The sequence below is a fragment of the Cotesia glomerata genome, linkage group LG2, assembly GCF_020080835.1.
Source record: "Cotesia glomerata isolate CgM1 linkage group LG2, MPM_Cglom_v2.3, whole genome shotgun sequence".
Lineage (NCBI taxonomy): Eukaryota > Metazoa > Arthropoda > Insecta > Hymenoptera > Braconidae > Cotesia > Cotesia glomerata.
Genome location: NC_058159.1, coordinates 19,190,369 through 19,212,988, shown reverse-complemented (window position 1 = coordinate 19,212,988; position 22,620 = coordinate 19,190,369). Strand labels below are relative to the sequence as shown.

Below are 22,620 nucleotides of genomic sequence, written 5' to 3'. Positions count from 1 at the left end.
TTGGCCGCGTCTTGTAGTTCCTTAGTTGTGAAGGGCGTTACTTCGTTGTTTTTAGTGTAGTGTTTCTTCTCCCGCGGCGGGTGTTTGGGGAAAAGCTCCGCTACGATGCTATCCATTTAGGCTGGAGACTTCGGCGCCTCTGGTGAAGCCTTTCCAAGTCGTTTGGCAACAATTTGGTAGGCTTTACCCCAGATGTCATTGTCGAGATCGTTGCAGATCTCTTTCCACAACTTTGCTTTACTTGCTTTGATGGCTCGATTTAGCATCTTTTTGGCCTGCTTGTACTCTTTTGAATACAAGTCCTGGCTTGGGGAGCGTTTGGCGGCTCTCGTTGCGCGGCGACGTAGTTTATGGCACATTTTGCGAAGTTCCGCTATGTCTGTTGACCACCAGTACGCCGGCCTGCGAAAACTCCGGTTTTTCAACCGCGGCATAGAGGCGTCACATGCGGCGGAAATATCCTTCATCGTATTTAGTACTGTCCTTTCTGTCTCGCTGCAAGTATCCGGAGTCGGGTTGTTCTGAAGGGTAGACCAGCTCCGTGCAAGTGAAGCTCGCAGTGCCTCTGGATCAAGCTTCCTGACATTCCACTTTCGCTTAGAAAGGTCGTATTGTGGTACCGGAGCAGATGCCAATCCAACGTTAAATGTCACGAACTGGTGATCACTGCCACTGTATTTTTCGGATACTGTCCAGTTTTCAATCATGTTGGCAATTTTTGGAGTCGCCAACGAAATGTCGAGGGTGGACTCTTGGTACCCCGGTCTTCTGAAAGTCGTGGTGCTCCCAGTATTTAGCACTATGAGGTCGAGTCTAGCCACGACGTCAGCGACCTCGTTGCCTCTGGTGTCGGAGAAATCAGCGCCCCATTCAGCCGATTTAGCATTGAAGTCACCAGCTACGATAACTTCGCCGTCGAACTTGGTGATCACATCCTCTATATTTGCCAGTTTCTGTCGGAACACACTAATCCCTTCGTTAGGTGAGAGATAGACGCTCATGAAGTAGGTTATGGGGGTTTGAATCCAGACAAAACCTACTCCACTTCCGCTGTTGATGGTGGTAACGTTCTTTGTATTTGCAATCCAGATTGCCGCCGTGCCAGTTTTGTCTGCGAACCATGCTCTATCTTGCAGGTTTAGATATTGCTCACAGATGAAGCAAACGTCGATCCTCTCTTCAAAGACTCGCTGGCGAAGTAAATTTTGCGCCAACGCACATCTATTCAGGTTTCCTTGAAGTATGCGTATCATTTCTGCCCTTTTGTAGCTTCGGCAAGTGCGGTGCGGAATACCTTACAAGCCCCGGAGCCTGGAATATGGCATAAGCTATCTGGAGCTTCTTGTTCCTCTGTACAGAGGAAGCACTTTGGCAGTTCAACGCAGTCTGCAGCTTTGTGGTTTCCTCCTCCGCATTTAAAGCAGCACTTGCTTCTGTCAGGCCCCTTGCAGGAGTTCGTCGCGTGCCCGTATCCGAGACATCTGATGCAGCGTGTTACTTTTACAACTGGTCGAATGCGGCAGTTGACCCATCCGATCATTATACGAGCCTTGTCAAGGATTTTGAACGCGCTAGCCTCGTCTATCTCGCAGAAGGCTGCCCGGTTGCCCCGTCGAGTAGGCTTTGTCAAATTTACTCGTTTGATCTCCAGGCTGTCGGTGAAGTCACGTTTGAGTGCTTCGCGGACGTCGTTCTCAGTAGTGATGGCATCCAAGTCCAGGATCTCGATCGTTGCTTTTGGTGTAAGCGTTCTGACTGTACCGATGTTAGCAGTTGCTGTTTTTATCGCAGCCGTGAAAGCGGTAGTGTCTTCAGTCTTGCGACCTATTTCTAGAAGAACGCCCCCTCGCTTCGCTTGTTTGATAGACTTTATGTCTACTCCAGTCTCTGTCGGATTAACCTTGGCTTTGATTTCCTTGAGGAGATCGGCGTATGTTCGCCCTTCAGCTGGTTGGACAAGCACAGCTTTAGTTTTTATCTTCTTCCTCCTCGGTTTCTTGGAGCCAACATTGCTTGGCTGGTTTTGGGCTGTAGCCGATTGAGCCACTGGCTCCTGTTCTTCCTTTTTCTTGTTTTTCCGAGTCACTTTGGTCCAGGTATCACCCCGGGCTGTCTTCTTATGTGCTGGCTTATCGATTTCCGAGGAAGGGCTGGGCGTGGATAGCGGCCTCTTCTTGTTTTTCTCTTCTCTATGCTGTGTTTTCTCAGGAGTGACCGAAAACGTCTGGGATTTTTTGTTCAGATCCGGAGATGTTTGCGTGGTTCTCGCCGTCTTCGTTGCTGGTTTGTTGGCCAACTTATATGCCGTGGCAATGGACGCTACTATTTTTCTGAGTTCATGGTGGAGATTTCGTTTATCCTTTATGAACTCAGCTAATTCTTCGATCTTGCTACCGAGCCGTTCCATTGGCGATTGTTGACCGGTGACAGTCGGTAGAGAGTTTATCCTCCCTCGGCATGTGTGAGTGTTGACGGGAGCAACAGGTCTTCCACCTATTGGAGGAAAGTTTGTTTGCTGTGCGTCTACTTCCATCAGAGCTGTTTCTTTACTCCCTGTAGCATTGCTAGCATTGCTAGACAGCAGAGCCATGGGGTCTACTCCACTGTTCAAACGGTCGCTTGATAACGACGAGTTCAGGCCCGTTTGTACGCCTTCCCTCGCCGGCACTGAGGTATCCCTCCTCTGCACCGTAGGCGATGTTTGAAATTGTTCTGACATTTCCATACCATCTTTTGCTAGGTTTTGGTCTACCCCGAGTATTCTCTTTCCTCGGTACCCGACACATCTGACGTGCAGATATGCCGGGCATTCCCCTATCCGCCACCTGGGGAGGCGCCCGATGCGGGACCCAGCAAGCCCGACACGAGGTGTGTGTGTGTGTGTGTGTGTGTGTGTGTGTGTGTGTGTGTGTGTGTGTGTGTGTGTGTGTGTGTGTGTGTGTGTGTGTGTGTGTGTGTGTGTGTGTGTATGTAAACCTCTTGTAACTTTTGAACGACTTGACCGATTTCATCGCGGTTGGTGGCATTCGAAAGGGCATCACTAAACTTAGATCCTGAAAATTTGAACCGATTCGGACCGGTAGATTTCGAGAAATCCAAAAAGTGAAAAAAGTTGTTTTTAATTTTTTTTAAATATCTCCGAATTGGCTGAACCGATCGGTCTCAAAATCTAATCAGCTCTTAACCTTGAAAACCCTCATCGATCGCCACCAAAAACGTTAGAATCGGTTGATGCGTTTGTGAGATATCGTTGTCGAAAAAAATCGAAAAAAGTGTTTTTTTGTAATAACTTCGAAATTCATGGCTCGATCGATTTAAAGTTGAAAATTTTTCATGGAGCTTCAAAAACTGCGTCGATTGCCGCCAACCGCGTGAAAATCGGTTCATTCATTCAAAAGTTATAGCAGTTTGAAAATTGAATAAATCGTGTTTTATCAAATTTTGATAAGACTTTTGAGCTCGAAGAGCTCAAAAGCTTAAAACAGCTACTTTTTTTATAGAGCTCAAAAAAGTACATCGATTGTCGCCAACCACGTGAAAATCGGTTGATTCATTCGAAAATTATAACAGTTTGAAAATTATAAAAATTGTGTTTCATCGAACTTTGATAAGACTTTTGAGCTCGAAGAGCTCAAAAGCATAAAACAGCTATTTTTAACTTCCCGCTAAGAAAATCGAAGATTTTCAAAAATCGGGAAGTTATTGTTTTCACCCCGTTTTGCAAAAATCGAGTTTTCATCAGATCTCAACGTTTTAAGGTCACAGGAAGCTTCCCTGACTATCCCTGCGAGGTTGTCACGGTGTCTGTATGTATGTGTGTGTGTGTGTGTGTGTGTGTGTGTGTGTGTGTGTGTGTGTGTGTGTGTGTGTGTGTGTGTGTGTGTGTGTGTGTGTGTGTGTGTGTGTGTGTGTGTGTGTGTGTGTATGAAAGTATGTCAACCGCTTATAACTTTTGAATGGCTTGACCGATTTCATCGCGGTTGATGCCATTCGAAAGGGCTTGACCAAACTTAGATTTTGAAACTATTTGGACCGATTCAGATCAATAGATTTTGAGAAAACTTCAAAAAACTGAAAAAATAATTTTTTTCAAATGTGGTTTTTTTGGAATAACTTTTAAACGGCTTAAAGGTTCAATTCCAAAAACTAATCAGCTCTTAACCTCAAAAAACCACGTCGATCGCCACCAGTCCGGTCGAAATCGGTTGATTCGTTCGAGAGATATCTTGAACGAAAGAAAACCGAAAAAAGTGTTTTTTCGGAATAACTCCGAAATTTCTAGCGCGATCAATTCAAAATTTAAGATTCTTTGTGAGGCATGAAAAACTGCGTCGAGTTCTTCTGACCGCGTAAAAATCGGTTTATTCATTCAAAAGTTATTACGGTTTAAAAATCAAAAAATAGTGTCTTATCAAATCTCTATCAGACTTTTGAGCTCGAAGAGCTTTAAAGCATAGGAAAGCAATTTCTTTGAGCTCGGAGAGCTCAAAATAACCCATAAATTGTATTTTTGAGCTCGAAGAGCTCAAAAACGTCATTGGTGCAATTTTAAGCGCCTAAGTATGGAATTAGCGGGAAGTTGCAGGGATGGCCTTCAGGGTCAACCGTTTTCCTTATTTTTTTTTTTTAACTCTTACCCTCTCAAATGTTTCTATTTGATATCAAAAAAATACTCACCAAAGATGAGCCCTATAGCTCAACTCTAAGGGAACGCTGTTTTATTTTAATTTCCCATTTAATTAACATGGGAAAAATTCTTTTTTGTTTTAAATTCAATTCACTCATAATTTACGCAATTTTCTACAAAAAACGATTTTATATTCTTAAAGTAGAGTCTTGGAGCTTTACAAAACTCTAAGAAAAAGTATGATTATCTCTACAAAAAGACTAGTTACAGCAATTTAAAAATGGACGAATTTTGGTCAGAAATTTTGGTTTATCATAAAACGAAGTTCTGCCTTTTAATTTTTTTTTGTAATATCTCGAACGCTATTGTAGATACAGAAATGGCTTTTTGTTTGTTTAAAAGGGGACACTGAGTGTTATTGAAAAAAAATTTTCAAAAATGCCAAATTCGTCAAATTTTGAATTTTTGAAAATCGTTAAAAATGACGATCGAAGTTAAAATTTTAGCTCAATTTTTTTTGTATAATCCATTGTACTCATCTTAAAAGATTCTGAAATTTTTAGGCGGGTGTTTTTTTTTCAAAAATATCAATTCTTAAAATTCGAAAAAAAAATTTTTTTTTCGTTGTTTGCAGCTTTTAAATAAGGTAAAGTTATGCAGATACATAGTATTGTAATTTTGAGGATTAAAAATTGAATGCATCACGTGGAAATATTGAATATTAAATTAATTTCAACTTTTTTTTAATTAATTTCAACAAATTAAGTTAAAATAAGGATATATGTAAACCTCTCATAACTTTTGAACGGCTTAACCGATTTGATCGCGGTTGGTGCCATTCGAAAGGACTTGACTAAACTTAGATTTTAAATATACTTTGGAACGATTCGGACCAGTAGATTTTGAGAAATCGCAAAAAAATACAAACAAAAATTTTGTCAAATGTGGTTTTCTTGGAATAACTTTTAAACGGCTTTACCGATCAATTCCAAAAACTAATCAGCTCTTAACCTCAAAAAACCACGTCAATTGCCGCCAGTCTGGTCAAAATCGATTGATTCGATCGTGAGTTATCGTTGACGAAAGAAAACCGAAAAAAGTGTTTTTTCATAATTACTCCGGAATTTTTTGTTCTATCAATTTAAACTTGAAGATTCTTTATGAAGCTTAAAAAACTGCGTCGAATGCCACCAACCACGTGAAAATCGGTTCATTCATTTAAAAGTTATTGCGATTTGAAAATTCAACAAAGTGTTTTATCAAACTTCTATCAAACTTTTCAGCTCGAAGAGCTCGAAAGCATACAAAAGCTATTTTTTTTAGCTTGGAGAGCTCAAAATAACACACAAATTGTATTTATGAGCTCGAAGAGCTCAAAAACGTCATAAGTGCAATTTCAAGCGTTTAGGTATAGAATTGGCGGGAAGTTGCAGGGATGGCCTTCAGGGTCAACCGTTTTCCTTATTTTTTTTATTTTCATTCAATAATAATAAAAAATTAAGAATTCACTCCGTGGAGTGAATTCTATTGATGAATATTAATCTAATCCATCTCGGTGTGAATTTCACTCTCGGAAAGAATAATTCAATTAAAAATCATCGTTCTGAAAATTTTTTACAGTGAACATATGTCCATATAGTGCAGTTTTCTCGCAGCAGTTTAACGAGAGATATTATTTCTTTCATCAAATAACGAATATTATTTAATGATTAACAATTACTCTGATCAACATTTATCACAAAGGTTTAGTAGTCAAGAGCTAAATAACAAAATGAATTATTTATTATTTATTATCAATTAAATTATAGCAGCCAGTCCCATGGCTAAGCGGTATAACGCTTGTCATGCTTGCTTGGGACTGGTGAGGCGTGGGTTCGAATCCCGGTGTGAGCTGAAATTTAATTTTCAGTGAACATCGGTGCTCGTAACTCACGCCGGGCTGTACAGGTTTGGGTTTTTCGATGATTTCCCCAAGCCCTGTGCTACCGGTGGGGCACAGGCAAATGCGTGCAGTTTCCCCAAAGTCGGCCCATCGCCGCATTACTCTCCAGGCTGAAAAAGTATGTAATACCGCCAAACTTATTCTGCCAAACTTAATGTACCGATCAGCCTGGAGTCCTCTTCCGTTCTCGGCCGGACCCCCATCGAGACAAAAGTCTGAAAAGCGGGGTTAAAATAAAAAAAAAAAATTAAAATTAAATTATAGCGAATTGCCGCGTAACGCACCAACAACGACATCTATGATATCATCGGAAAAATAAGTATTGAGACAAAGAGAAAGAAAGATAAAAAAGTATTGAAAAGTATTGCCATATCAAAGCAAATTTTAAGGGAGTTGGGAAAGAACGGATAGGGGAAAAGGGGAGGGGACCTACTCAGTGGGAATTTTTCGTAATTGAAAAAATAATCAGACAGCCCAGACTGGGAATCGAACCCAGATCTCTCGGTTACGCGCCAAGGGCTCTACCAGTTAAGCTATCCGAGACAAGTACTGACTACTTTATTCAGTCACGTATATAAGACCCACCGAGCAAACAACGCCACCGTCCATCTTACGGTAAAGAGCCATATCAAAGCAAATTTTAAGGGAGTTGGGAAAGAACGGATAGGGGAAAAGGGGAGGGGACCTACTCAGTGGGAATTTTTCGTAATTGAAAAAATAATCAGACAGCCCAGACTGGGAATCGAACCCAGATCTCTCGGTTACGCGCCAAGGGCTCTACCAGTTAAGCTTAATTAAATTGGTTTTCTTGTCAATCGAATACTTTTCAATACTTTTTTCTTTGTCTCAATACTTTTTTTTATTCAGGGATTTGGAGAATTTTTTATTCAGGGATTTCTTCAACATAATTCTGCATTTTATTTTTTAAGTTAAATTTATTTTTTTAAAAAATCTTACAGGTTTTCAATTATAAAATGTAACACTATACACTGCTATTACTTCAATATCTTTAATATTTATTTTACTTTTATTTTATTTTTGATTTTAATTATAATTACTCTAATAATTTTTTTTTAACTTTTAACAGCAATTGTTATCAATAATGCGAACGTACACTACTTTATTATTGTATTGTAAATGCTGATCATATGTTCTGCCGCTGTTCAATTGTTTTAATTTTTAGCTTACAATAAATTGCGTATATTCGAGTCGGAGAGAATAAAAAGTTTTTTGTCTTTAATTTTTTTCACGATTTTACATACGGTATTCATAGTGTATTTTAAATTACAAAAATATACATTTGGTAGAAATTAATTCTAGAAATAAAATTATTCTTACTGGCTTTTAAGTATGGATAATTGGTTGCAAAAAAAAAACGACATAAAGCCGACTATAAAGATGATGAGGTAAATCATTAAGGGGCACAACTAGTGTGAAATTTCGAAAAAATCGATTTTTTTTTTTTTTCATATTTCGGTAGATTACACCTTTAAAAATAACATATTAAAATTTCAAATCGATATCTCATATAGTTTTTGAGTTATAACATTTTAAAGACCAGCCGCTCGGCAGCTAGAGAGTCCCATTAGCTACGAGACGTACCTGAGGTATTGTTCAGAGTCTACTGTCCCTTCCAGCCCCTATAACACGATTCCAGTTTCTATTGTTGGCTCTCAGGTATACTTCAATCAAGCAAGTCCAAGAGGCCTAGGGTTCAAAATTGCTATAATTTGTGAATGTGGCAATTCGTATATTAATTCTGGACCAATGATTGATAACGCATTTGAAGTAAATAGACGTATTGTTGCTGTGATGCGTCTATTGGGCATCGGAATAAATGGGATAAATCTTTTCTGTGGATTAATGGATTTAGCATGCAAATTTTACGACCAAACTTTTGCGGGATGTTTTACGAATTTACAGATTGCAGCCGAAACCATTTGTAAGCTCAGTATGCAGCAAGCTATAAATGAAGAAAAAGAGCTTACATTAAAGGAAGAAAATTCGGAGACAAATTTGACTGTTAGCGGCGACGGTACCTGGAAAAAACGTGGCCATACTTCCCGTTTTGGAGTAGTTACGCTGGCAGGAAAATACAGCAAGAAAATTCTTGATTCATGCGTAAAATCTACATATTGTCAGAGTTGTGTTTTTTGGAAGAAAAAAAAAGATAGCGAACCTGAAGCTTATGAGGAATGGCTATCATTACACGAAGAAGAATGTGATGTCAATCATAAAGGATCTGCCTCAAAAATGGAAGTGGATAGTGTAAAAGACATGTTTGGTCGTTCCATTAGTAAATATGGTGTAAAATATACCCGCTATATTGGTGATGGTGATAGTGCTACCCACAAAGGACTTATAGATTTGAATCCTTATGATATTCCTGTTGCTAAATTGGAATGCTATCTACATGTGAAAAAAAGAATGGGAACACGTTGCCGAAATGTAAAGAAAACTAATAAGAATTTAGGAGGAAAAAGTAAAACATCACAAAAGTTAACTGTAAATTTAATAAATAAACTCCAAAAATATTATGGTCTGGCAATTATGAGGAATCAAGATAATGTAGATGAAATGTATAAAGCAATCTGGGCAACATTTTATCATTTCTGTTCAACTGACAAAAACCCAAATCATAAAAATTGTCCAGAAGGCGCTGAAAGTTGGTGCGCTTATCGCCGCGCGGAAGCTGAAGGAATCACTAGTACATTTAAACACGATTACCTCCCACTGGATCCAGAAGTACAAAAAGCTATAAAACCTATTTATGAAGACTTATCTCGACATGAATTGCTTGATAGATGTAAAGGTAACAATACTCAAAACAACAATGAAAGCTACAACGGTTTACTTTGGCACTTTTCACCCAAGCATCTTCATAATGGCTTCAAAACTATTGAATTGTCAAATAATTTCGCAACTGCAATATTTAATGACGGTTATTCGTCAATTTTGAAGATGTTCAATCTAATGGGAGTGATAGTTGGACCTGCAGCAAGAGATTTTGCGGCTCTTAAGGACAACACGAGAATACGAATCGCTGATCATCGCCAAAGGGCTTCTTCAAAAGAAGGTCGATCCTCTCGAAGAAAAGCTTCTTCAGCTGAACAAGCCCTTTTCGAAGAAGAGGAAGGTGAATTATATGGCCCTGGAATAGCAGATTAGCTGTAAGTATGATTTTAAACCACTTATAACAGTGAAAACGATCATTTTATCTTTAAACGCGTTTTTCTCGAAACAGCATTTTCCGAATTTGCTGCAGTGATTACTCAAAAACAAATGATCCGATCACTATCGAATTTTTTTTACATGTTCTATATATAGTTCTCCGTACAATGACCTATCGATTTTTTGATCTGATCAAAAATCGAATTTTGGCAGGCCAAAACGACCAAAATTTTGTGTAAAATTCGTCTATTTTTTTAAAACGCCGCCATATTGTCAATTTTTGATTTTTTTATCGTAGGTCATTGTACAGACAATTTTATCTAGTTTAACGAGGATTTTTTTTTAGATTTCATCCACGGAGAAGGCCGGAATCACTGCAGCAGTGAAGGACCTTTTTTTTTTCGCGCCGTTGGAGATCGACGATAACTTAAAAAATATTTAATTTTTTTCTTCAAAAATTTCACTATGAATTCTTAAAACATGTATAAATATATTCTTGAAATTTTGAAATAATTGATAAAGTATTTTCTTTAATAAAAATTCCCAAAAATCACCTTTTTTTTAGGCCGTTACACTAGTTGTGCCCCTTAATATATATTCAATAAATTCGTTGGTGATAAATAAGTAAAATTTATTTATTAAACACAGAGATTATAAACTATTAGTGATTTAACTTTAACTAAAATATTTGTAAATAATTAATAATTTATTTTTTTTTTTTGTATTTTAAATATATATACATGCAAGTGTAAATATTGAATTTTTTTTTTATGAAATTTTATATCAGATAAATGTATTTCTTACAACTCAATTTTTTTCCAATTTAATTAATTTATTTATATTTTCTAGTCAGTGCACGGAATAAAATAATCTGTGGAAATGACAGATATGGGAATGTTAAATTGACATGGCCAGATTTTGTTAGGTTTGCAAAGAAAAACTGTCAAATTTACATAAATAATATGTGAAAATAACATAACCATAAGATGTCAGATTTACAGATAAAAACTGTCAAATTTACAGTAATAATATGTAAAAAGTTAATTAGGGGAGCCTGGGGCACGACGGTCCCCTTAACGGTTTTTGAAGGTTCAAGACGGTTTTTGCGGCTTTTAACTATCAAATTCGTTTATTTTCTGTCTGTTTCGAATAAATCAGTCGAAATTTTGCAAAAAATCAAACAAAAATTTTTTTTTGTGGGGTACGACGGTCTTCTCCCCAAAAAATCATATGAAAACAAATTTTATTTTTTTTTAAGCCAATGTCATCAAAATCTAGATATTCGCCTCCCAGAAAACATCGTCGAGGGAAAACCACTATTCTTAAGTATCGCCCGAAGTCTTGAGTATCGCTGAGAACAAAGAAAAAAAAATCAAAATGAAGCAAAAGACCTCAGTTAAAAAAAAAAAAATTAGATTAAAACAAAAAATTTGAAAAAATGCTTACATCTTTAAAAATGTCAATAGTTCACAAGATTCAAAGTTATTTCTTAATTATTGATATTTTTAAAGATGCACTGAGAAAAAAATTTTTGTCCAGAAAAAATTTCTTGGCTCAAAAATCGTTTAAGGTAGTACCTCCACGAAAAGCATATATCAAGAAATTTATGGAATTTTTTTTATCGAAAGATAAATATATTAATAATTCACCACCAAAATTTCAGATCAATTCACCATACCGTTTTTGAGTAATTAATTTACAAAATTGCATCTTTTATACGTAGAGGTATATAGAGAGATGGTAAAGTTAGTATGAAATCTTCCGTACCACTCAAGTGATGCAAATAGATTTCATACTAACTTTACCATCTCTATACCCCTACGTGTCAAAGATGCAATTTTGAAAATTAATTATTCAAAAACGGTGCAGTGAATTGATCTGAAATTTTGGTGGTGAATTATTAATATATTTATCTTTCGATAAAAATTCCATAAGTTTCTTGAAATATGCTTTTCGTGGAGGTACTACCTTGAGATGAATTTTAGTTTTTTGACAAAAATATCAATATTTATCATAATAAAATTTTTGCATTAATTTCGATAGATTTACAAACAAATAGGTTCACTTGAATTAAACAATAAATACTTCGATTAATTCGATCAATACTTGAGACAAGAAAATATATTCTTGAAAATTATCAAGAATATATATTCCTGTGACAAGAAAATTTTCTCAAGAGTAGTACTTTTTTTGTCAGTGTGTAAGCTCGTCCCGATGTTACGCTCATTAAGAGCTTCCACTTGAGTACCCACATGCATTTTGATATATTTTTAATATATACATATATATAATATATATAAATATACAAAATATATGAAAAATTGATGTGGGTACTCAAATGAAACGTCTTGATGAGTGTAACATCGGTATAAGTTTATATCTTTAAAACTGTCAATAGTTCATAAGATACAAGGTAATTTCTTAATTATGTATCTAGGGATAGAGCATTTTTGAATGCAGCCTACACAGAAAAAAAATGTTCTTGAATCAAGTATATATTTTTGAAGAGCTCAATATTCTTGGCTTGAGTAGAAAAATTCTTGATTTAAGAAAATTTTTCTTGATTTAAGGAAACTTTACTTAATTCAAGAATTTTTCGTCTTGATTCAAGACAATTACCCTCTTCAAAATTATATTCTTCGTTCAAGAATTTTTCTCTTGAATCAAGTTAATTTTTTTTTCTGTGTAAGTACTTATCATCATAAATTGACTATTGGTGAGAATGATATTAAATCATGAAAAGGCCCAACTCCAGGTCAAGACTTTTCCAACCATACCAAATTTAATCATAAAAACCCATTTTATCATATAAATACACTGGCCACAGAATTTTGCTTATTCTCTTAACAGTATAGATAAATCTAATATTCATTATTATAGTTATATGTATCTTAATGCTTTTTACTTTCTATGGTTTGCAGATCTGAACAATTATTTTATGTGACCTAATTTTTTCAGTTAAAACTTTAATTTTTAAAATATTTTTTTGTTTATTGTTTACATTTCACGAAATGTGAAAATCTTACTCATAAATAACAAGTTCAATTTTTGTTTTAACATAAATTTAACTTTTTTTTTTTTAAAAGTGAATTTCACATTTTTTTAATGACATTATTACATTGAAAAACTGTAAAATTAACAGTTTTAGATTGACAGTTTTCACAATGTGAAAATAACATTTTTAACTTTGTAAAATTGACATTTTTGGGTTGACAGCGGTAAATCTGTAAATTTGACAGTTTTTTCTGTAATTTTGACAGAGTCTTTTTTTCCGTGTACAATTATATTATTTTATTATATGTATTCTTATCGATAAATAAATCATATTTATTTATTTCAATTGGAAATAATCTAAGGGTTGAATTTTAAAGAAACCTACCATGGAATCCTGGAGCCCGCTGAGCTCACTCCGATAATTATAAATTTATTATGTTGATTGTTAGTTTTGTTTAGAAATAAACAAAATAAACGTTACATGGTAATGGACAATAATGCGGTCAGTAATGAAGTTCTATGTAGCAGTACTAGTACAAACACAGAAACATCCGCTGAAGTCAAAAAAAGAAAAACACCAAAACGACTTAACAAATTTAATGAAAACTGGTTGAATCAGAGTCAATTTAAGGGATGGTTGAAGAAGAAGCATTCAGAATTAAAAAATGGCCACGATGATCTGATCAGCATAAAAAATGTTGGAAAGATGTCAATTCGTCAAGCAAATTAACATCAATCTCGGAAATGTCTGATTTAGAAACTCAAACACGTCGGGCTGAAATCAAAATTGCAGCGATGTTAGCTTCGAACGACTTACCATTTCTTCTCGTCGATACATTGGTTCCACTGTGTGCCAATGTATTCACTAGAGTGAATCAAAAAAATCGAATATTTTTTTTTTTTTTTCAACGAACATTGAGAAATCGTCAGAGTATCTCTAGAAGATGATCCTCTAAAAATATGAGCTCTTAATATTAATTTTTAGAGGTGGCGTCATGTAATTTCTATTTCCCATTTAAATAACATAGAAAAATATTATTTCAAAGTTTGGAATTTTGTAACGTGACAACGAGCTACTTTATAGATAAAACTAAACCTTTTTCTTATGGGCAATTGAATGCTCTACAAAAAAGGTCTGATTGAAATTTTGCGTAAGTCAAGCCTTTTCAGATATCGAGCCGCAAACCAGACTGTTATAAATTACGGTTTGTTTTTGTCTTAAACACAAGAAAATCCATTTATATGTATTAAAAACCCATTATTAACTTTAGAATAATAATATGCATATATTTAAGAAAATGCTTGTCCAAAATTCTTAATAATTTGACAAATGCTAATTTTTATTAATTATTAACGAAAAATATTTACTTATGGGTAATTCCATGTCAAATCAAACAATAATTAAAAACAAACCCTTTCGATTTAGACTAATTTTGGTCAGAAGTTTTCTTTTATCATATAACGAAGTTCTGTGAAAGGAAAAAAAAAATTTTTTTTTTCAAAAGAAATGCAAATTCAAAATTTTCAAATTTTTCCAGTTTTTCAATTTTGATTTTGTAATATCTCGAACGCTATTATAGATACAGGAATAGACTTTCGTTTGTTTGATAGGGGACACTTGGGGCTATTGAAAAAAAAAAAAAAAAAAGAAGTTGAAACCAATTTATTATTTAATAATTCCAGGTCGTGTATTTAATTTTTTAATGCTCAAAATTACAATAATATGTATTCGCATACCTGAACCTCATTTAGAAATAGCAAAAAACAAAAAAAAAATTATTTTGAATTCAAAAATTCACATTTAAAGAAAAAAAAAGTTCTAAAAATTTCAGGATCTTTTAAGACTAGTACAATGTATTATACAAAAAAAAATTGAGCCAAAATTTTGATGTCAATTGTCATTTTTGACGATGTTCGAAAATTTTAAATTTGACAAATTTGGCATTTTTCAAAATTTTTTTCCAAAATTTTTTTTTTCAATTGATACCTGACATACAATTACTTCTGAATGTCGAAGAAAGTCTTGAACTTTATTTTAGAATCTTAAATTTGTTAAAAATTTATACATAGTTTCAAACAAAATATCAAGATATTAAAAAAAAAAATCGAAAACAAAAACACTCAATCTTTTAATTATTCTTGGAATACTGTTTTATGTTTTAAAACAATTTGATTAAGTTATAGCTCAACGTGATTTCAGAGTGTTTCTTACACGTAATCCTGGCTCTAAAAATTTTGTTGTTTTTTTGAAATATTCTTTCTAGCGCGTATGCGATTACATTGATTGAAAAACAAAAATTTGAATTAAAATTATGACAAAAATTAAAATCATAAAAAAATTAGTCTACATATATAGTAAACTTGGATAGATCCTGAGAATCGTGAGTAGTGATTGTCGTCTTGCTGAGAATACGATGATTACTAAGATTAACAATGAACTGTGGGATCTTGACAGACCTTTAGAATGTGATTGCAAGTTGGAATCACTCTAATTTGACAGCCCTGATGGTCAACAAGTCTTTTGGCACTCCAGTGCTCACATACTGAGCGAAGCAATGGAACGTGTCTACGGAGGTTGTCTCTGCATCTTGGAGATAAGAAAATTTCAACCCTGAACTTCCCTTTTCTTGAATCTTTGTGGAAGGACATTGTAAAAGAAAAGGCAACCATTTGAGCGTCTGGAAATGACTAAAGAAGATTTTTTGAAGATGTTTGAGTACAACGAGTTCAAAGTGAGAATACTGAAAGAAAAAGTTCAGACTCCAACTACTACAGTCTACAGATGTGGGCCGTTGATTGATTTGTTTCGTTGTCCTCATCAGACACACGGGTGAGCAATTTTATAGCTTGGAATCCTGGTGTTGTGATTAAAGTAGTTGATAAACGCTTTTATTTATTTAAATATTTATTATCTTTATTATCAATAATTTATAAATTAATTTTAATTCTATTTTTGAGTACAGGTATCGGAGTCTTCGGATCTCTAACGTCAAAAAATTTTCTTTTCAGTAATTCTATTTTATTTATTTTTTTTTTTTAATTAATTAATTAAAAATTTTTTACACAAAACGTGTACGTGATTAATCATCAAAAAAGACTTTGATTATAATAATCTGCATGCGTCCTGCTTCAATGTTTTCTCCTTCTTTCTAAATTGTACCAGATAGATTAATTATAATTATTAGTGTTATTATTATTATTATTATTATTATTATTATTATTATTATTATTATTATTATCATAAATATTATTAGAATGACAATTCTATGCAAATAAATAAAATAAAAACAATATCATTTCACGGAATATCATAATTGATTATATTTTGTAGTATTGCAGGTATGCTCGGGGCATTGTCCCCAGGTGCGATGCATCCAGCATTCGCGACTCGAATGGGATTCCCTGGTGGACCAATGCTAACGCCGATGATGCATCCACGCTTCAGATGATTACCTCAAGCTAACGGGCCTAATCTATCACTGCATTTTGTGCTTTGGGCCCAGCCCTGACTTGGTCTCAAGTGAAAAATTTACTGACTCAAATCAATAATATAATTGTATGTAATATAATTACTATGCAAGAGCCATTGGTTTAAATTTTCAAAAAACCGAAAAACGACTGTCATGTGCAAAGTCAAAATATCAACGCTACTGATCCTCAGTTAACACGAAGTTAGCAAAAGCCTTTTCTTTTTTTTGTTTTTAATTAATTAATTATCGAATTAAATATTGTTACACTAAACAGCATCTGGAAGTAACAATCTGTCATTAATAAGCGTAAAAAGTAATTCCAAATATCGAAATATTTTTTTTTTATATTTTTTCTTTGATAACAAATCGATCACTTTATTAAATAAAACGGAATAAATTCTGTTAAATTATCGTTACTATTACGTTCAAATCTAATAATTAAATTAAAAATATTAATATTTATGTGCTGTAAACAAGTGTACGTACAAAAACTACGCATTGTTAAAATTATTTAATTTTACAAATTGTCTTTTTGAATAACAAAGAATTGAAATTTTTAATTCATCTTATTTTCAAATTAAATAACAATAAATTTAAACGATTCAGCAAGACAATCTGAATTATAAAAAAAAAAAAAAATAAGTTATGGATATTCAGTGAGTGTCGCCGACAATATTTATCTTTTTTAAATTTTTTTAAAAATAATAAGTCTGTGGAAAGTTTTGATGGAATTAGGCACAGTCTGACGTTTCAAGCAAACTCAAATGCATTAGATATATAATTACAATATAAATAAAAATAATAGAACGTTTTAAATATCTTAAGAAGTAGTTAAATTAACGGGTGGGGAGTATCTCTGCAGAGGATTGCTCTACATTTTATAATCCCTCAGCAGAAATCTTTATTTTAAAAAACTCTCAGTATAAAACTCTACAATGAAAACAAATCAATTTGAAAAATCCTTCATTTGAAAATCTCTCCGGAAACAATTGATTACAATGAAACTTCTCTATATCTTAAAACTCTCAGGCGATGCATCTATCAGAAACAAAAGCTCGATAATTTTCTAAATTCATGTGTATTCTTTATTTATTAAAATAATCAAAAATATAAAGTTCTAGTTATTAATAATTATAACATCTATAAAATATTTTTTTAAATCTAGTTTTCATCGGACGATCACATTTTGAGGTCCCAAAAAATTTTATATTTTTTAATTACTGAAACTGACAGCCATTTGATAATTTTTAGGATTCGTTTTTAATAAACTATCACAAAAAAAATTTCACACGCAAACAATATAAAAATCGATGAGTGCAAAATAAAAAATTAAATTATATAATAGTTTGTATGTTATAACTTATAATTATTTTATTTTTAGCTGTAGGAAGACATACCACTAAAATGAATTTGAGAAGTGAATTAATTGAATGGCTGAAGAAAAATCGAGATGCTGATACCCTTCGTTTTACAAATTTTATCTCTCAGCCTGAAGTTCATAAAGATTTGCATCTATATATTGAAGCTTTAAAAAAAATAAATTAATTTTTATCTTAATCGAGTGTTACGATTTTGAATAATATAATTTATTTTTGAAAAGTAAAATTTTTAAGATAACGAAAATTAACAAAACGAATTTAGATTTGACTAATTTTTAATATTTTATATAAATATATTAATTATTTGTTTTTTTGTTAATTGTACACATTTAATAAATTAATAATTTAAAATAATAAATACAACGATCATGTGTACTATTACAAAATTTCTTTCGTTGTATAAATAAATAAATATATTTAAATTGTGAAATAATTATTATTAAAATTATCCTTCGAGAGACGCTGCAACATCAAATGCAAATGCGTCTTTGATACAAAAATCATTATGCATCCGTTTTTGCTGAAACTGCAAAAAATGAGAAATTTCGAGTATTCGCTGACGATGTCGAAGCCATTCTTGTCTAAAAAAAAAATAATAATTTAATAAAGTAACTAATTAAAAATCTATCGGTTAAACTTACTTGCTGAATTCATGTAACAACTCTTCAAGCCAAAGGTTTATTCTTTCAATGATACTGTCATTGCGGTTATCAACAATCTTTGAAGAAAAAAGTATACAAATATCATTTTCAGTTTTTCTATATTGAAAGATCTTTTTATTACCTGAATATGAATATCATGTGAAATGATCAAAGTATTGTTTAGCACATCTACGTCGCCACAATTGTCAACATAATTTTTTGGCACTGTCAAATCTCCAACACTATTTAAATAATTATTAATCACAGTACTTATTGCCTCGCGGTATTGGAGAACAATATCATATATTTGAGAAAAAATTTCTCGTACAAATTCTACAAGTGGATCCTTCAAGTCAATCATATTTATCTTAAAAATCTCAAATATATCATCTATTTATTCATGCGAAACAACTTCGCTGTACATCAGCTTTGTCCACATATTCGTCAAACTTTCGATGAAAGCATCAGCTAATTCTTGAGTTTTCGCTATTTTTACATCTATTTTTATTTTTTGTTCATTAAATTTTTTATCAAATTTCACTAAATCATAAAATTTATTAAAAATTCCGTTTTTTCCTGTTTTTATTGTCTCAATGATCTTAAACATTTTCTCGAGCTTTTCGAACGACTAAAAAAAATTCATTAATTTCTTTGGTCCTAACAACGTGTTGATCTCCTCCAAATTTGTACAATTCCTGGACATACTGTTGTAAACTTTTTCTTATATTCTTCATATATTTCAAGAGTATCATTATTTAGATTTTTCAATATATCTATTAATAAATAATCAATTAATAAATGATTCTTCTAATACTAATGAATTATAATCTTAGAGATAACTGATATAAGTAAAATAAAACAAACTTTAGTCATCTTGAAAGACAGTATTAAAAAATTCATCCCCGTCTAATTGATCAACAAAACACAGAGAATCATATTGACTTTTTCTATTTACTTTCTGTTGTTTATCCATTTTTATTTTAATTTTTAATTCGACTTCTTCAACTTTAATAATTGCTTGTCTACAATAAATTTTAAAATGATTATAAACAAATAAAATAAGAGTAGAATAATTAACAATATATTTAGGAAACATACCTGTACTTTTTGATGGCGTCATTTCTTTCTTCTTTGCTGATTAAGACATACGAAAAATAAATCACTTGAGGTTGTAAGCAACAAGATAATTATCATAATTGTCTGGTAAAATGCAAGGGTTTCCTGTGATATTTACAGTTCTCAGATTTAAAAATTTTCTTAAATATAAAACCTAAAAGATAAATTTTATTCACAAAATCTTGTTATTAATTTATTTAGATTTCCATTTTTTTTATTCGGTTAAAAGAAAGATCAAGATCTTGAAGATTTACCAGGCTGTCGAGGTTTTTAATTTTGTTTATAATATTGTGGAATAATATGAGTTTTGTCAGATTAGTCATAATCCAAAGATGGTCTATTTTCAAAATTTCTGTAGGAGTTGAAAATTTATTAATATTAATAAAAAAATAAACATATACACTTACAAAAATACTTTTCTAGAAAATTCAATTCATATTCTAGTTACTTCATCCAATTTTATTCCATCTTCACGAAATAGTCTACCACGTTCACCCTTGAGAGCTGCTTATTCAATAATTAAATTTACAAGAGTACTATAATTTATTACATCTGGTACATCATCAATTACTAAAAAAGGCTCATCAATGCTTATATTTTTTTTATACTTTTCATAATTTGATTTAGACATAATATTAATTTATATTTATGGACGCATATAAAGAGTAGGTGTCAAATCTATTTAAATTGATAAAGTATCCTAGCAACTAAATAATAAATATCATTCATTCTTTAGATATTGTATTTATTGAATTTATTAAACTTATTAACATAAATAATTCAAATAATAATTTTTTAAGTACTCATTAGCATCAGAGTATACAAGTGGTTCATATCAACATAATTAATATTGGTAATAATAAAATAAACAGGATAAGTAAGAAATTGTTGTTAATCAATAGCTTTATAAGTGATAACTGACAATAAATAAGTAACTGAGTAAATAGACTTAGCAGATTTACTAGATTTAGAATCAAATAATTACTATTCGATGTAAAAGGTGTAATGTTTAAAATGAAATTGTTTGCTTAATTCTTATGTTATAAAATTAAAAAGATATTATATAGACATCTCTATTAACTTTATAAATATTATATATATTTATATTTTTATCTTCTTATTTCAATAGATAATATTATGCTCAGAAGATACTTTTTATCTTTACCCGAATTTCTTAAAATTCTCTTAAAATCACTGTTTCTAAACTAAAATTCTAATTAGAATAATGAGATCATAAAATCTTAAAAATATTATTTTACAACAAACATCAATATAGAATTATTAGCATTTTTTAAAGTAAAGAAAAATTATATCTATAAAATAGAATTAAACAATGTGATATTTTTTGACTAAAAATCTTTAACAACGTTATCTTTTACTCAAAAACAATAGTAATCTTTTTTACTAAATTACTAATTATAAAAACCGCCATTAATTCAAAAATTTTAAATAAACTTCTCATAGATATTTAAGATTTGATTTACGGTGCATCGCTCTAATGGTTCAAAAGCTAAACCTTGAGTAACGACTTCTTTCAACTCACGTGGAGTCCTTGTCAAATCCGGTAATTTTTTCTTAGCTTACATAGCTTTCAGCTGTCCTTGATCCTCTACGTTGTCCCAAATAGATTTTTCCGTGTAAAGTTCAATAAGAGTACAGGTCAAAGACCAAAGGTCAGAATGGACAGTAGCTTCTTTGTTTTCAAGAATCAACTCTGGTGCCATATACAGCGGAGTTCCTTTAACGAACCCAGTCCCACCAACCGTTGTTCGTAAAGAACTAGACATTTTCTTGAACTTACTAACAAGGGGAGGATACGACCTTGGGGAAACCGATTTTGATAATCTTTGACGTAGTGGTAGTACACTATGTGGGTATACTACCTCTGAAATACTAAAGTGCAATACTCAAAAATGGCTGAGAAAAACGCACTCAAAGTTTACCCAGCACTATAATATATTAATAGGTAAATAATTGATACATTAAATTATTCTTTAATAAAAAATTTTTCAATTTTAAACTTCATTTCTATAAATTATCTGCGGTGGTACAAACAAATAATAAGTCGAAAATTAAATGGAAAATTATACATTTTTTTAATTAATTAAAGCAATATTTCATAATTACGTATTATGAGATATTATTACATGATCCTGAGTGATACTTATGATAAAAACATTCAAAACAAAAAGTTTTTCTACACCAAGAACAACAAATAAATGCTGCTTTTTTACAATGAGACGGTATTTTTAAACGGTCTAATGAGAAACACCCATCATTGACATTAGTAAAAAAATTTCTTGTGTCACAAAGCCCGCTGGCGAACCAGGCATATTCCATCATGTCTCGAAATATTGGCGCTGACAATTGGTGATGAATAATCGAATGAATTTTTATGCAATCCTCTCGGGAATGAATTTCATAATTCTTGTCTAGAAGTTCAGCGGTACTTTGCAATCGTTTGATAAAATTTTTCACTTGTCTATAGAAATAGACATCACATGGTTGAACTAACGGAGTACGTTTTGGAGGTATAACTTTAAATGTGCATGTAGGCATTTTTTTATCATCCTGAAATATTTCATCATATAATTCTGGCTTCATTTGTCCTGTCCACGAGTCAATAATTAAAAGAAATTTATTTTTTTGAACATATGGCATTAAACATTTCTCTAGAAAATTTTTATAGAGAGTAGTTGTCAGTTTTCCTGATTTTGATGATCTGACAATAACATTTTTGTATTTTTTTAAATATTCTTCTACGTTTTTCTTTATTCTTGGCCCAAAATCACCTGTAGGCTCTTACAAACAAATAAAAACATGTGGTAGTAATTTTCCAGATAATGTTATGCTATATTGTGCAGTATATGAGTGTGACACCTTGGTCATGTCTTGTACTTTTGCAAACACTGTTTTGCTTCCTTTTTCCGTCAGTGTCCTATTAAACATTGATTGGTATTGACATCCTGAAAATATGAATTTTAAAAAATCTAATGATTAACTTCGATTAAATTTAATAATGGAATAAAAAATAATTAGTTTACCGTTAGAAAATTTATATACCTGTTTGATCTGTATTAATAACGAAGTCACTATCGAAGTTAGATATCAATTGTTTTGTTTGAATACGAAACATTTCTGCAGAGGCGATAATTTCTGGCATGGTGTGAACTTCTTTGTCTGTTACAAATTTTGTAATTTTGCGTTGACGAATGTTGTGTCTTTGTTTAAATTTTTTTACCCATGGGTCGGACGCTGTAAATTGAAGATTAGGAAACTG

General features: G+C 32.3%; 2 protein-coding genes and 1 long non-coding RNA gene across 4 annotated transcripts; 2 read left to right on the top strand and 1 right to left on the bottom strand.

Moving 5' to 3' along the window:
* Window positions 1-8,001: 8,001 nt before the first annotated feature.
* Window positions 8,002-10,199, top strand: LOC123258695. 2 transcript variants are annotated; one of them, XR_006508118.1, is made up of 3 exons: window positions 8,002-8,246; window positions 9,531-9,739; window positions 10,087-10,199. XR_006508118.1 is itself a non-coding variant. In XM_044718872.1 (2 exons), the coding sequence occupies exon 1, from the start codon at window positions 8,337-8,339 to the stop codon at window positions 9,735-9,737; it is 1,401 nt and encodes a 466-aa protein (XP_044574807.1). In that variant the 5' UTR covers window positions 8,266-8,336; the 3' UTR covers window positions 9,738-9,739; window positions 10,087-10,199. The 2 variants fall into 2 exon arrangements, 1 of the variants encoding a protein (XP_044574807.1); XM_044718872.1 differs by lacking the exon at window positions 8,002-8,246 and having other exon boundaries at window positions 8,266-9,739.
* Window positions 10,200-15,201: 5,002 nt separating this feature from the next.
* Window positions 15,202-16,313, top strand: LOC123258702 (threonine--tRNA ligase, cytoplasmic-like). The gene is made up of 2 exons (XM_044718883.1): window positions 15,202-15,564; window positions 16,074-16,313. The coding sequence occupies exons 1-2, from the start codon at window positions 15,419-15,421 to the stop codon at window positions 16,195-16,197; spliced, it is 270 nt and encodes an 89-aa protein (XP_044574818.1). The 5' UTR covers window positions 15,202-15,418; the 3' UTR covers window positions 16,198-16,313.
* Window positions 16,314-19,172: 2,859 nt separating this feature from the next.
* LOC123258703 lies at window positions 19,173-19,633 on the bottom strand. Its single transcript, XR_006508119.1, has 2 exons — window positions 19,323-19,633; window positions 19,173-19,246 (listed from the first exon to the last, which is right to left on the bottom strand). It is a non-coding gene; the product is annotated as an uncharacterized LOC123258703 (long non-coding RNA).
* Between the last annotated feature and the right edge of the window lie 2,987 nt (window positions 19,634-22,620).